A 15,990-nucleotide genomic window follows, 5' to 3' on the forward strand; every position below is an offset into this window, starting at 1 on the left:
ATCATTCTCTTAATTGCACCCACCCTCATAGTCACAGGGAACCTTCTAAGCACAGTTATTCTCCAGTGAGACTGTCCACACCTTTAGCTTCTCCCAAAATTCTTAGAGACAGAAAGAGAAACCTGAGATTAGTAAAGATATCTTTTTGTGTGACCAAAGGGCATTTCAAACTCCTATGCCTCAAATAAGGCACAGTTTCCCCCCACAAACCTACTCAGTTGCTGTTAACTCTGCCACGCCAACTGCTCATGCAGGCAGTCTTTGAAGCCACTTTCCCCTTCTTTCTTTCTCTACACCGAGCTCATCAGAAAATGTTGGCAGATATACTCTCAGGATAGACTCCAACCCACCTCTGCAGCTAGCATCCTGATTTATGTCCCTTTCATTTCTTGCTTGGATGATTTCCATGATCTCTTTAGCAGTCCCCATCTCAGAAGAGCCAGTCAGAATGAAGTCATACCATAACATTGCCATGTTGAAAATCCTGCAAATTGCTTCTGCTCTCATAAAAAAAAATGGAACAGGAGCTGGATGCTGACTAGGCTTCCCACTATCTCTCTGACCCTGTCTTCTGCTACTACCCTGCAAGGTCTTTTTGCTTAGGCCTGGTCTCACTCCTCTCTTGAACCCAGTAGGCCTGCCCTGGGCTCCAAAACTTTGGATTGTCTACTCCCTCCTCCTAGCATACTATAGCTTCTCCTTGTGTGCCTCAGTCTCTGTCAGTAATATGTAATCTCTACAAAGACATTTGATAATGGACTCAAGAGTGTGTTGAATCTTCCAATAGGAAGAGCAGGTACTACAATGTGCACTGTGCCTCTCTGTGTAAGGTCATGTTGATCCCTGACACATTGGTGTCTGAATGCTTCATTATCCAGACCTGTTATACTGGAGCTGAGGGGCAGACAGACAGATAGGAGCACGCATGTACACACACAGATCCACTCACATTCTCATATGCATGTGCCTATACACACACACACACACACACCACGTGCAAATGCACAGGCATGCACACTCACACACATGGATCCACACATGTGCACACACATACATGTACATGTACTTACACACACACACACACACACACACACACACACACACACACACACACACACACATCCTGTACATAGAAAGGGGACTATTTTGGAAAAGAAAAGGTCCATGGAGTGGGAAGATGAGTAAGGGCTATGGGGCGGGGAGTGGATACTGTCAAAGGACAGAACTGCGCTTGCACAGAAATGTCAGGCAACTCCTACCATCCATGGGCTCTCCTCCAGAGCAGCCTTCCACATCAGCCCTAGATTATCTTTGACATGGCTTTAAATCTATTTTATTTTATGCATTTCTATAAATCGCTACAAAGGCCTGGGAACAGCTTACCCTATCGTCATCAATGAGGCATTTCTGTCACTGGAATATTGCCTTGTGAGAAGCAAGCCGCAGTGCGGAGAAGCAGCAGCCTATGCAAAGCTGCTGGCGAATCACCTGCCCTCTCCTGCAGGTCGACCCCAGACCTCACATCTGAGGCAGCGCTTTCTTTGTCCTGGAGCCCATCAGATAGTATCCCAACTGATTCCAACATTTTTCTCTTTATGTTGAGGGAGAAAAAAAAAGCAGAGAAAGCAAATGCAAATTAAATCCCAGGAGCTCTTCCTTTAATCACCCCCCTCCTCACCCCCAACCCTGTGCTTTGTGTTAGATTAGGAGCGACATGCTGAAATCCACAGCCATATGCTTTGGGGTGTTGGAGACCCAAGTACAGTTTTCTCTGGTGCCAATGAATACAGAGAAAGAGCATACACAGGAGTGTTCTCTTTGGAATCTAAGCCAACATGTTATATAGACACTTGCATGTCCATTTTTATTGCTGCACATCCACAGTACCTAAGTTATGGATTCAACCTTGGTGTCTGTCAAGAGATGAGTGTATAAAACATGCAGCATGCACTTACCGGGCTTTATTCATTCCTAAAGACGAGGGAATGAGATTATGTCATTTGTAGGAAATGTATGAATGGGACACAGGAGGCAATCATAGTAAGAAAAACTAAGCCAGACTCAGACAAAGATCACGCTTTCCATCTGTCTGGGTTTTTTGTGTGAAATCTGCATTTCATATTCATGCATATGTGGGATGTAATTAGAAAGGAGACTATTTGGGGAGAGAAGAGGGCTAGAAGAAGGTATGTATAGGGAGGGTTGTGGGGAGTCAATATGATCAAAGTCCATTATGGACTTGTACACTATAGATATCACTATAAAACCCATTCATTGTTTGGTACAAGAATACACACTATTAAAAATGTAAAGTCAGTCCTTTGGGACTGGGGAGGTGGCTCAGCAATTAAGAACTTGCATTTGCTTTTCAGAGGACCCAGGTTCAGTTCCCAGCATCCACTTTAGGCAATGTACAAACAGCCTGTATCTCCCTGTTGTTTTCAGCTCCTAGAACTCCAATGAAGAGGTTCAGAGAGGAACATTTCTTGGTTCCATTGCACTAAATTATATGTAATTATCATGCATATCCTTCTCTTCAAAAGGTTGGACAGTTAAAGATACAGCTGACATCGGTCCTTGGCCAGTGGAGCAATCACAAAGCTGCCTTTGAGGAGATCAACAATCACCTCATGGAGGCCAGATATTCTCTGTCCCGATTCCGTCTGCTGACAGGCTCCTCTGATGCTGTGCAAGTTCAGGTTGACAATCTTCAGGTAACAGAAGTATTGCATCCTAACATCATTTCCCATGACAGGAAACAAAAAAAGATAACTTAACAAGTAGCAATGTGGTGCTGAAATATTGTCTTACATTCTTAGCATTTAAAGTATGAAAAATATTCGTTTTCTTGCTTGACTTTTAACTTTTAATAGAACCTGCTTGTGGGTGGCGAGCAATGGATTATCTGATACATAAATAGTCTCTAGCTTCCTGTTATGTAAATTTATTACATGTATGTTTTATGAAATGCTTGCCTTTCAAAATCCACTTCCTTGACTGCACTGCCTTCATTGTTTATGCATTCTCTTTCTTTCCTTACCCTGCTTCTCCATAGCTTCTAAGGAGCTAAGAAAACAGAGGAAAATAGCCAAGATGGTAAACACTTAGAGCATAGGCTTTAGTCTTATGGGTAGAATCCCTTTGACCAAAGGGATGGCCATATCACTCTCTTTCCAATGCTCACTATTTGCTTCTGCATGTGTCTCCATCCACACTGTGTTCACCCAGAATGCACTTGATGGAGTTTGCCTTAAACCCAGCTCGGGCTCACTTTTAAGGTTTCTGCTCTCCAGTTCATGTTTCTTCTGTCTTCACTACCTTGCTCAAACAGGACGGGTCACTGTTCATTTTTCTTGACTAAAATACATAGACAATGGGCAGGGCAGGGCAGGGCAGGCCCTCAAGGGATGGGGGGCCCAGTAGGAGCCCAGTTTGGGTCTTCTCACAGGCCTTCTCATGTGTAGCCCACGTCTTAGGTTTGCCCATCTGCATTGCTGAGTGCCTAGGTTGATTTTCATAAGGGAAGACCTTTAGAGGGTGGATTGGGAAAGAGGAAGACTGTAATGTATAAATATTTCTTTGAAACCTAAGTGCTTGTTGCAGTTACCAAGAACCATTGAAACTCATCTTACGCATCGTAAATTCAAAACCACATTTTTTTTTCTTAATTTGGAGAGCTTTTAAAATAGCACATTCTGCATTTAGAACCTGAAATTCATCTCAAGATAGGAAAGGTTTAAGGGAGTTTTCCTTGAATATTTTGATTTGCAAGCAATTAGATATTGGTAAGCAGTACTGTATTTTTCATAGCCCATTTCTCCTTTGCTGAGAACTGAGGCTATCATTTAAACAATTTTTTCTAGGAAAACATAGGCCAGAGACATGAGGCAGGGTCTCACCATGCAGCTCAGTGTAAGTTGGAACTCATGATTCCCCTGCCTCAGCCACTCTAGTGCTGGGATTATGGGTATGTGATGCTGCAGCTGGTCCTTAGGGACATCTCTCCCCTAGTCCCCTTGCTTGTATAGGGTAGAAGACTTCACCAGCTTGTCTAATAAATCCTCTTTGCCTTGAGCAACTTCAAAAGTATGCGATGTAGTATAAATCATAGCTACCTCTCTGACATGACGATCACAAAGGTGAATTCTCCCGCCTAGATGAAACTAGTCTCCATGGGTCTACGTCTCTCCTTTTCTTACCCATCTTTCTTCCACTATTGTACTCTGTTTCTGTGAATTTTATAGTTGTAGACAAGTGGCTCTCAGCCTGACAGGGTCAAACAACCATTTCACAGGGGTTGCCTAAGACAATCAGAAAACACATATTTACATTAAGATTCATAATGGTAGCAAAAATTACAGTTATGAAGAAGCAACGAAAATAATGTTATGGCTTGGGGTCACCACACCATGAAAGACTGTATTAAAGGGTCACAGCATTAGGAAGGCTGGTAAGCACTGGGCTAGACAAAAGTTATTAAGCCTGTGAGGTGATCCTACAATATAACCAGATCTGAATGTTTTTGAACACCTATTCAATTGCCCTATGGTTATCTATAGTTACTTTCTGTGAGTTAAAAAAAAAAGAAGGTAGACCTAGAAAATTCTTTGCACGAGGTAGAATTTAGAGGTGGTCCTCAGAAAAGCGATGATTGACTCTCTTTTGTATCAGTTACTGGGAGAACCATATTATTGACACGGCATCCTGGGTTTGGCAAAAAGAGCCAATGTTGCAGACAGTACCTGGACCACTGCTACATCTCCCTCCTAGGCAAGGACATCCTTCATGGCCTTTTAAAGACGAATCCATGTGCGTAAGAGGGCTCAGATGTTATGACCCTTCTCTCACGCAGCCACAAGAACAGAACTTTAAGACATTATCTTTTTAACAGCGACAGAGTAACACATGCGTGTCCATTTTTTAAACTTCTTCATCAGAACTTAGTTCCTGTTTGTCACCTGTGGGACTCTTTCTTTGAGCAGAATCTTCATGATGACCTGGAAAAGCAGGAAGGGGACTTACAGAAATTTGGCTCTCTCACCAACCAACTACTGAAGGAGTGTCACCCACCTGTGGCAGAAGCCCTGTCCAGTACCCTGCAGGAAGTCAATATGAGGTACGGGACCAGCTAATTTATGTCGTGTCATAAATGCAGGTTAGTGAAGACTTCTGGTAGTCTCAGCTCTAGCTCTAGAGAGTCCACTAATGTTTTGGCTGTTTTTCCTTTTTACAAACTGAATTTCACGAAAACATAACCAGAAAGGGCATTTAGGAAGGATCAGGATTTCCATCGTCCTAAGGATGGTTTTATCCTCTTTGAATACAAGTGTAATATATTAGTCTTTATTAGGTTGGGTAGATGTGAGCCATTGCTGTGTTAGGCCCATGTTCGTATGAATCAGGATGAAGAAAAATAAAACAGTAAATGATAGCACTTGGGGAGAGATGCTCGTCTGCCCTCAGTGTCCGCTGTTGCTTGCAGATGGAATAACTTACTGGAAGAGATTGCCAAACAGCTGCACTCCAGCAAGGCCCTACTTCAGCTCTGGCAGAGATACAAGGACTACTTGAAGCAGTGCGCCTCTGCAGTCCAGAGACAAGAGGAACAGACCAATGCACTGTTGAAGACAGCCACGAACAAGGACATCGCTGACGATGAAGTCACCAACTGGATTCAGGATTGCAATGTATGTGCAGGAACTAGTCTGGGATTTGCCTGACCCGATGGCCTTCAGTTTCACTGGTTTTGCAGGGCTAGCATAGATGCATGTAGGCTTTGGGGCTATCTGAATCTGTGAGGCAGTTTATCCCCAAATCATCACACCCCATATTAACTGAAGGGCCAGGTCTTACAGAGGCTTCTCCCACGTGTTCTCGATTTGTGCATTTCTTTCCCCGTTGTTTTATTTATTTATTTTTTTTTTAAAGTGAGTTGCCTGTCCTGTTTTTACCTAATGGGGTATAACCCATGAGGAAAATGTAGGCTATTTGTCTGTACTGTCATAGTCACTGTAAGGTGTGACCACACGGGGAAATAGTGCCCCCCCCCAAAAAAGACTGTTAAAGTCATCCACAGGATTAAAAAATCATCCATTTAGGTTTGTTCCCTGCTGCACTGCAAACTAGAAAATAGATTCACTCAGGTATTTACAGCAGAGAGCAAGTTGTTTCAGCTTGCTGCTACACATCTTAATAGCTTTTAAATGATCCCCCTTTCCACCGTAGCTGCCAATAACCTACTTAGGGCTTTCGAGAAAGGCCTTCTCTTATTCCATCCAGTATGGCCTCTTATTATTGGTCCTTATTTGTCTTTATTTTAATGATCTTCATTACAAATATCTGGTTAAAAGCTTTCCCAAATTGGCTTATTAAAGCAGTCCAGTTATAAAACAACCCCCATAAACTCCAGCTTGTACCCTCGGTGTCAGTAGGGGTTTAAAGCGATGGAGTTATTGTTCGCAGTAAAGAGAACCTTCGTTAGCATTGTTTGTCTTTGCAAGAGCAGTTGTTTTCAGTGCTCCAGAACCAAGACACATGTTGTTGTCTGTGTCAAGGTTAAAGGTGCCCCATGCTCTTCTCTCACTGTTCAGGCATGGCAGGATCCAGTTGCCATCCTGTGCAAGTGGAACCCCAGCCAGACATCAGCACAGTAGTAGTCCCCTGTGTTCTGTTATTACACCATAGGACCAAACAGGGAGTCCCCATTGGCTCATGGTCATGGACATATGGTTGGATTTCCTAAAACACAGGCTGGAGATGCCATGGAGATAGAGGTAGAGTAGGGCCTTAGCTCTGCTCATCTGGCCCGTCCCTGACCTCTGCCCCCCACTGGCACCAGAACCCAGTCCTAGCTACAGTAAGGTGACCACATATAGACGAATGCCAATGACCTCTGTAAAAACAAGTAGGAAAGGCAAACTGAAACACTGAAGCACCATGTCTTCAGTTTGATACATTTACATAGACAAAAAATGAGAAAAAATATGACCCGAGGTTTCTAGCTACTGCTGCATTTAGTGTATCATGGTTTCTTTTTCTTCTCTCTTTTTATTTCTTTTTCTCCTTCATCCTCTCATGCCCCCTCCCTCTTTTCTTTCCTTTTTTCTTCCTTCCTTCCTTCCTTCCTTCCTTCCTTCCTTCCTCCTCCTTTTTCTTTTCTTTTTTGTTTCTTCTTTTCTCTCTCCCTGTCCCTCCTTCCTTTTTCTCTCTCCCTCCCTCTTCTTTCCTAGTTTGGTTCTTTCTCTTTTTAAAAAAATATTATTTATTTAATGTAAATGAATACACTGTCGCTGTCTTCAAATGGCATCAGATCCCATTACAGATGGTTGTGAGCCACCATGTGGTTGCTGGGAACTGAACTCAGGACCTCTGGAAGAGCAGTCAGTGCTCTTAACCACTGAGCCATCTCTCCAGCCTTTGGTTCTTTCCCTTTCTCCCCATTTATCTACATAATTAGCATTTGTCTGAAAAGAATATAATGAGCTCAAGTGACTTGGAACTAGGGATAGAAGCTTGTGTACTCTAGGCAAGGAAAGTATTCAAAAGCTGTATTCCCAACCTAATCAGAAGAGTCTCTCTCTCTCTCTCTCTCTCTCTCTCTCTCTCTCTCTCTCTCTCTCTCTCTCTCTCTCTCTCTCTCTCTCTCTCTCTCCCTCCCTCCTCCCTCCCTCCCCCTCCCTCCCTCCCTCCCCTCCCTCCTTCTCTCTCTGTACTCTCCCCACTGATTGCTTTTTTGACAGTGAAGGTATTTAGTGTAATAACCACAGAAATCCTCCCTACACAAGTGCATGGTCCTTTGCCAACTGCTGAAGGAGTGGAGGAGGACATGTAACATGCTTCACAATGAGTGTATTCTTGTGTCTCTCAGGACCTTCTCAAGGGACTGGGGACAGTCAAGGACTCGCTTTTCATCCTCCATGAGCTAGGAGAGCAGCTTGGACAACAGGTGGATGATTCTGCAGCCACCACCATTCAGTGTGAGCAGCTCTGCTTCAGCCAGCGCCTGGAGGCCCTGGAGCAGGCGCTTTGCAAGCAGCAAGCAGTGTTGCAGGTAGGGAGCCAGTGACTGTGCTCTGGGCTGGTTGTTTTTCTGTCTGGGGGAAGACAAAGGAAGCAGATTCTGAGAGACACAGGAAGCACTGGTGAATAACACTTCCTATAATACTGAAACGTCAACCTTCACCCCCTCCCCCCAAAAAAGGGAGAATTTCCAGTGGAGTCAAGGGAAGGCAGCCATTTTACACTGTTCTCTACAACATGCTTTTACAATTGGTTTAGCAGGTCAACCCCTAAATCGCACCCACTTTCCTAGTACCCAATATGTCAACACTAAGTGATTTCAATGGTAGTATCCAAATAGATTTAATAGCCTTGAACAAAAACCAAAGTATTTCAAAAATAGTGTATAATGCATTTAAGCTATGATCTTAGTTGGTTATTAGGGAAACAAAGCAAACCTACACAGGTGAAAGAGAAAAATACCATTCCCGCCTGTCACTTTTGGACCAGCATCCCACGGAAGGGGCCCTTTAAAAGTGCCAGTTCATTTCACTGAAATGCCGGTTTCTTTTGCAAAACCATAGGCGGGAGTTGTTGACTATGAAACATTTGCCAAGAGCTTAGAAGCCTTAGAGGCCTGGATCGTGGAAGCCGAGGGCATCCTCCAAGCGCAGGATCCCACTCACTCGTCCGACCTCTCCACCATCCAGGAAAGAATGGAGGAGCTGAAGGTAAGTATGTGTAAACCCTGCTTCCAGATTTCACCTCTGTCTTAGTCAGGGGTTTACTGCAGTGAGCAGACACCATGACCAAAGCAACTCTTGTAAGGACACCATTTAATTGGGGCTGACTTACAGGTTCAGAGGTTCAGTCCATTATCATCAAGGCAAGAACATGGCAGCATCTAGGCAGGCATGGTGCAGGAGGAGCTGAGAATCTTACATCTTCATCTGAAGGCTGATAGGAGAACACTCACTTCCAGGCATTGAGGATGAGGGTCTTATAACCCACACCCACCATGACATACCCATTACAACAGGGCCACACCTTCCAACAGTGCCACTCTCTGGGCCAAGAATAAACAAAACATGACAACCTTTCTCCTCAAAATCTTGAGGGAAACTCACTGCCAACCACTTTCTTCCAAGACCCCACTGACATATCCTTAGCTTGACCTTCCTGTCCCCACTGACTGCTGTGCTGGTGATAGGCTGCCCAGCAAAGCCCTAGGAGGATCAGTCCTTAGGGGACCAGCCCAACCTTTCTTTCCTCTGACAGTCCCATCATACCTTAAAAGGCTTCTACCCTAGTACATCTCTAACATGGTTCTCTCCCAGATCAACCTACCCCATCTCAAGCTATGCAGCCTCTTCATTGACCCCTTCCCTCTTCCTTTCTCTCAACCACAGAGACCTTTGTCTTTAAAGTTTTGCTTAATTCTGTCCATTCAGTTGGCCCACATTGTTTCCGTATGAAAACATCACACTGATCCCACAACTGTTTACAGTATGATTCGTCAATTAATACTATGACTGCAACTTTTAGAAGAAAAAAATTTTAGTGAATGATCAATAATTTTAAATATTTAATAAACCCAAGTTTAATAATGCAGTAGGTTGGCAATATTTTTGTCATGTATCCTTTCGTGTAAAGTCCTCCATGTGGGAACTGGGGAGATCTAGGCAAATGCTTGCCCTGGAAGCATATGGACCTCAGCACAGATTTGTAACACACATGCAAAGGGCTGGTCATTCCATCGTGTGCCTTTAGTTCTTGTATCCTTGAGACCGAGGCAAAAGGATTTCTGGGGCTTGCTGGTCAGCTCATCTTGCTAAATTGGTGAGCTTTAGATACAGTGAGAGAATAAAGATAACTCTTGATGTTGACTGGCTTCAATGTACACACACACATACACACGCACACCATTTTGCTCAATGAGACTCTGCCAACAAGAAAGTCTGTCTTCCCTAACAACGGTCAGGTTTTCTACTTTCATGACTGGCACAATTCTGTTCCATGGTTTATCATGTCATTTAGTTAGGTCTGTGGGAGTGGGAGGAGTAGTGACATCCTCCCTGTCAGAGCATAAGGAGAAGGACCAAGTCATATCAGCCTTGTGGATGTCTATCTATAGAAATCCCACCATGTAGTATTTAGACCTTTGGTTTCAATGATCAGGAAGATTTGCTTCCTTAGGAATCATGAGCATGCAGTAAAAAATACATAAACACACACACACAGATACACACACACACAGATACACACACACATATATATGCTCATACCTGCAAATATACACACACAGACAGAGGGAAGGAGAAAAAGAGAGAGAGGGAGAGACAGGAGGGAGGGAGGGAGGGAGAGAGGAAGAGGAGGAGAGAGAGGAAGGAGGAGAGAGAGAGAGAGAGAGAGAGAGAGAGAGAGAGAGAGAGAGAGAACGAGAACATCAAACACCAAAGTGGACTGATACATTCTGTTTCCTGTAGTTGGCTTACTAGATAGAGACAAAAATCCCCACAGGAAATAGACCTTCACTCTGTTAGAAGTCCTGACTGCAGTTTGGCTGGGGCTTCCTGACTTTGGGGTTAAGAACAAGAATATAAAACTGATGTACTCGAAATAATTTTCAAAACCCAGGTGAAGCTGGAAACTTCCTGCACCTGGATCTACCTCCTAGGACCATTTACTGACTTCTTGCCCTCTCTCCCCCTCTTAATCAGAGAGGGAACTGCAGCAATGCAGATTTGACTTGAGGCTAAAAGGAGCGATTCCTTCTCACCCTATTATAACAATGTTGATTCATGCCAAGAGCTATATTGCAGTTGTTATTGAAAAATAAGGGGCCAATTAGCATAAATCAATTAAGTTTAATGAGTATACAATGAACCTTTCCATCACCACCATAATGTTTATCTTCCTCTGTTCCACGAAGAGTAAACCAATCCTGTAAATGAGATATTACATGTAAGCTTCTTCCTACAAAGGATTGTGAGTACAGCAGTGACCTCTGCAGGGCAACTGTGAGGATCTGGGCAAGTGTTCCTCTGAGGGGTATGTGGTCCGAAGGCCACACAATCTTCCCAATATCTGACACCCGTGGTGGTTTGCAGGAAAGAAGAAAACCTCTGCCTTTCTTGACATGGGGCTGAACTTTCTCATTGTCTCTGACAGGGACAGATGCTAAAGTTTAGCAGCATGGCTCCTGATTTAGACCGTCTCAATGAGTTGGGGTACCGGTTACCCTTGAATGACAAGGAGATCAAAAGGATGCAAAACCTCAATCGCCACTGGTCTCTGATCTCTTCTCAGACCACAGAAAGATTCAGGTGAGGAGATGGCTTAATCACTCCAGTAGTTCTGTGTATTTCATGATGCTGTGACAGCAGGATCACAGCCTCGGGGAGGGGGCAGTATTTCCTCTGGGCTGGGGATGTAGCTCAGTTGGTAGAATGCTTGTGGAGCAGGCGCGAAGCCCTGGTTCAGTCCTTAGCTACCTAGATCCACATAAACCAAGTTTACTGACAAATGCCTGTAATCTCAGCACGTGAAAGGCAGAGGCAGGGGGACCAGATATTCAAAATCCTTCTCAGCTATGTGGCTAGTTCAAGATCTGCATGGGCTACATGAGATCCTGCCTCAAAAACAAAACAGAAGAAACAAACAGAAGAAAGAAAAAGCAGAGTATTGTCTTGCAGCCATAGAGTCTGGGAAATTCAAGGTTAAGGTGCCAGGAGGTTTGGTTTTCTAGTGACAACTGGTTTCTTTTTGCTCCTCAAGGCTTCCAGAAGGGAAAAACAGCCTTTTCACAGGAAAGAAAGACAAAGCACATGAGAGAGAGCCTCAGATGAGGGAGGGGAGGGCCTCACATGAGGGAGGGCCTCAAGGCCAAATAAGCTTTTGAAATTCCCACCTATGAAACATAGGCATATTGACCTTTAATTTTTAATACAAGAATTTTGAAGTGCACCCATTCAAACCATACCACCAATGATATCATGAGATGATGAATTTGTGCTTATACATGTCCTATTTGCATGTGTGTATGTGTGTATGTATATGTATGTGTGTATATATATGTATACCTCTGTATGCAAATTCTAGAACTTTTCAACAATAACAAACTGTGAAGTAAAAGTAGAAAACTCAAGTTGTAATTTCCCATGTTTAAAAATGCAACCCATATCTTAACCATAAAATTTGTTTCAGATGAGATTATTTTCAAAGGGTAGGTACAGTTTTAAACATTAGAAGTGTTAAGGTGGGAGTGGGTGGGTGGAAGTGGGAGCATCATCATATAAGCAGGGAGAGGCAGAGACGGGGTATGGGAGAGGGGGAAAGGGGATAACATTTGAAATGTAAATGCATAAAATATCCAAGAAAAATAAAATTGAACAAAAAGTTTTAAACATTCAAAATGTAACACTGTAAATGCTGACGACTTTAAAGGTGTTTCCACTCCATGAATCTTTGTGGTGGTCCAACCAGAACTGAGGCAGAGAACACTTAATCTAATTTTATAGTTGGAAGATACAAAGGCAACCGCATAACCCTTCTCCTTGTCTGTCATCTGTCAGCAAGCTGCAGTCATTCTTGCTCCAACACCAGACTTTCTTGGAAAAGTGCGAAACATGGATGGAATTCTTGGTTCAGACGGAGCACAAGTTGGCAGTGGAGATCTCAGGCAATTACCAGCATCTTTTGGAGCAGCAGAGAGCACATGAGGTAAATGACAGGGGCTCAGGGAGTGAAGAGGCCTGGTCCCAATCCTGATGCCCTATGTCTTAGTCCCAGTATGCATGGGGTAGAAGAGAAGTGATTCCTTCTGCACACGTGTACTTTTGCAAGCATGTTCTCATAGACCACACACACACACACACATCATAAATAAAAGCTAGTAAAAAATTTAAACATATTTTAAAAACTTAGGCCTCAGCCAGGCATCAGCCAAGCTATTCCTAGCACTCAAGAATCAGAGACAGGAAGACTGTGGCAAGTTTAAGGCCAGGCCTGATCGTCGAAAGATGTTGATGGTAGATTTTGCTAGACTCAATCTACTCAAATATATCTTACGTCCTTTCTTCTTTTATCTGTCAGTTTTAATATTTTAAGTTAAAATGTAGTTTGGCTCTGTTACTGCGTGTTTGTGGTCACGACCTTGTATTGAAGTATAGAGAGACTTCTAGGTAAGGAGACAGGTATGCCCAGGTACGGTGGCTCCTACCTTCAGTCTCCTAACTTGGAGGCAGAGGCAGGTGGGAACAGTGTTGTGTGACGGTTCCGGCCGTGCAGGAGATTGAGACAGGAAGATCACACATACCTTGCAGTTGAAAGTCAACCTGGACAACGTGGTGAAAAGTCGCCTCAAAATACGCAGTACCGAATGACAGAGGAGAGAATTAGAAGTATCAATCTTCCTATGCTGCACTTTATGATTTCTCTGGTGAGAATTGAACCTAGGGTCTCATACATGCTAAACCCCTGGCTTTGTCACTGAGCCTCACTTGAATCCTTGCAGGCTTTTGTTCCTTACTTTTTATACACACAAACTGATTTTACTAGCTTGACTACCTTGAAAAACAGTGAGAAAAAGCAGAATACAAGTCAAGTTGCAGATTGATCAGCTTACTTTATTAGGTTAATTTTTAATGAATAAGGAGAGAGAATACAGCTCTATCTGCCATCTAATTAAAAACCCAAACTAAAACTTTAAGTTTATCCTAATTGGTAATTAAAAAAAATTACTCCCACACTGCAGATGGGACAGAATATGTTTTTGATAGCCCTGCTAAAAACAAACTGTGTGGTACGTTATCAGAAAAAAAAATTAGGGACTTTGAAGTATATCCCTCTTTTTCAAATTACAGCTTTTTCAAGCCGAGATGTTCAGCCGCCAGCAGATCCTACACTCCATCATCGTTGATGGGCAGAATCTTCTAGAACAAGGTCAAGTTGATGACAGGTAGGATCTTTGATAAATTATTATGAAGAAAGTTTCTCCAGTAAATTAGTCATTTTCTTTTTAATGAGAGATTAGAGGGCATATATCCAATCTTCCTAAGGCAATTGTATCATCACAGGGCCTCGGTAATTGGAGGAAAGGCTTATCTGAGTCTCTGAAATGAGTGAGCATTGAATCTTTGCAGAGGATGCTATTATATGATATGAAGGACGTAGGGTAATTGGAAATCACCTAGCCAACCTTCGCTAGTCAGTAGGGACTGGAGTTAGTGAATAGATCAGAATGGATTGCAGCGATGGTCAGTGAACAGTGGCTACTAATATCTCCCTGCTCTTACTAAAATTTTATCCCTAAAAGGAGCAGAGGTATCACTCGTCTGACTCTGACTGAGAGGTAGAAAACTCCAGACGCACATGGGAACTGTTTTGAGCAAGGTCACATAAGTAAATGGGAGCAAGACCAGGTCTGATGTTAAGAGGGCTCTGTGGCCTTATTTCCCTAGGCCATACTTCTGTGTGGGAAGATTGTTTGCCACCTTAAGCCATACTGTGTTAAATGTGAAATCTTCTTTCCACATCCCAACAAACTAACTCGTTATTTAAAACGTAGATGTGAAATTCTAGCTTCTCTCCCAACATGTGAGATGACAGCCTCATCAATTATCCTAGGAATGGCACTCCCGTAATCTACTTTCCATGTTTATATTTGGGGAATTGACTTTAGTATCTATGTATACGTTTCTCATACCTGGGACCAGTAGTTGTGATTATAATTAACAGTGTGTTTTTAAATCATTAGGAAATAAATCATTTTTATGATTAGTATTCTAAAAGCAATTTCAGCCTCCAGTGGTAATTTCCTACAAAGTTCATGACAGATTTGTACGGCTAGGATTGGAACAATAATGCGTGATGCTGTACTTCCTCTATTCTAAGCAAGCCAACCTCAAATGTGACCATTACTGGGAATTTAAGACTCTCTGAATAAACCAAATTCGAGTGTAATTACCTTTTTTATCTTTTGCTTTCTCATCCTGTAGCCAGCTCTTTAGTAGTATTATAAACGTTGAAGTCATTAAGTAAAATAAAGTTTGAAATTCCCATTCCAGCCAACATCTATTAAAATTTAAATGCTAACATTTAGGAGATTAAAAAAAACACCACAAAAGAGATGAAAATGGGAGAGTTGGAACTAAATAAAGAATTTTGAGAGTTGCTAGTGAAAAACAGACAAATTGGATCCAAGTCTATGGGTACCGGGAAGGTTCCAGACAACAAGGACTTAGGTTATAAAAGTCAGCATACGGGGTTTTGTTTTTAAAACTTCAGCTGTAGTACTGGGAAGAGTCCTTTTCAGTAGATCGGCAAGGGCAGGTGGGTCGGGACTGTTTACATAGTAAAGACAGAGGTCCCGATTTTAATACTGATGTCTCGGTAATTCTCGGGACCTGCTATTATCAGGACTTTGGGGGGTCACACATTTTCTGAGGTGACATGTCCTTTAAAGGACATGTCATGAGACTAGCTGCCTGCGCTTGGATCCTACTGTGACAGACTCTACTATGGTACGTGCCTGTGTGACACAGAGCAGAATTTCAGTTCACAAGCAAACATGATCATCAGAATCTGTCAGTTGCCCTAAGGAACTCATTTTTAAATGGAGCGTAAGAGATTCTTTGGGTGGTTTTTTACCCAGTACTTTTACTGTTTTATAGTGATTAGTTGACGTTTACTGTAGAACTAGTAGACGTTTACTGTTTGCTTCCAGTTCAGCTATTCAATTTTTTTTAGAAGATAGAACCTGTGGTTGTAAATTCAAACAACCATCTCAAGCAATAGGATGTATTAGTAATAGAAGTCACCTATCTGGTGTAGAGCTCTAGAGTGGTAATCAATTCCAGAGAGCATGGTACAGGTGTTAGAAGAAGGATAAGGAGATGTTACATTTGTGATTGACCCTAAAATCTACCAGGAAACTCATCCCATTTGATGCTTATTGAAAGTCACGTCTGTGCTACAATTTTCATAGTAAAT

General features: G+C 42.7%; 1 protein-coding gene across 1 annotated transcript in view; it reads left to right on the plus strand.

Moving 5' to 3' along the window:
- LOC116893526 (nesprin-1-like) overlaps positions 1–15,990 on the plus strand; it is a 136,239-nt gene that overhangs the window by 78,364 nt on the left and 41,885 nt on the right. The window contains 8 exon segments of the mRNA XM_032895251.1: positions 2,544–2,714; positions 4,983–5,116; positions 5,483–5,687; positions 7,868–8,050; positions 8,583–8,729; positions 11,170–11,324; positions 12,573–12,720; positions 13,863–13,957. Of these exon segments, the coding sequence (XP_032751142.1) occupies positions 2,544–2,714; positions 4,983–5,116; positions 5,483–5,687; positions 7,868–8,050; positions 8,583–8,729; positions 11,170–11,324; positions 12,573–12,720; positions 13,863–13,957 (1,238 nt within the window).

This window comes from Rattus rattus, chromosome 2 (assembly GCF_011064425.1).
Source record: "Rattus rattus isolate New Zealand chromosome 2, Rrattus_CSIRO_v1, whole genome shotgun sequence".
Classification (NCBI taxonomy): Eukaryota; Metazoa; Chordata; class Mammalia; order Rodentia; family Muridae; genus Rattus; species Rattus rattus.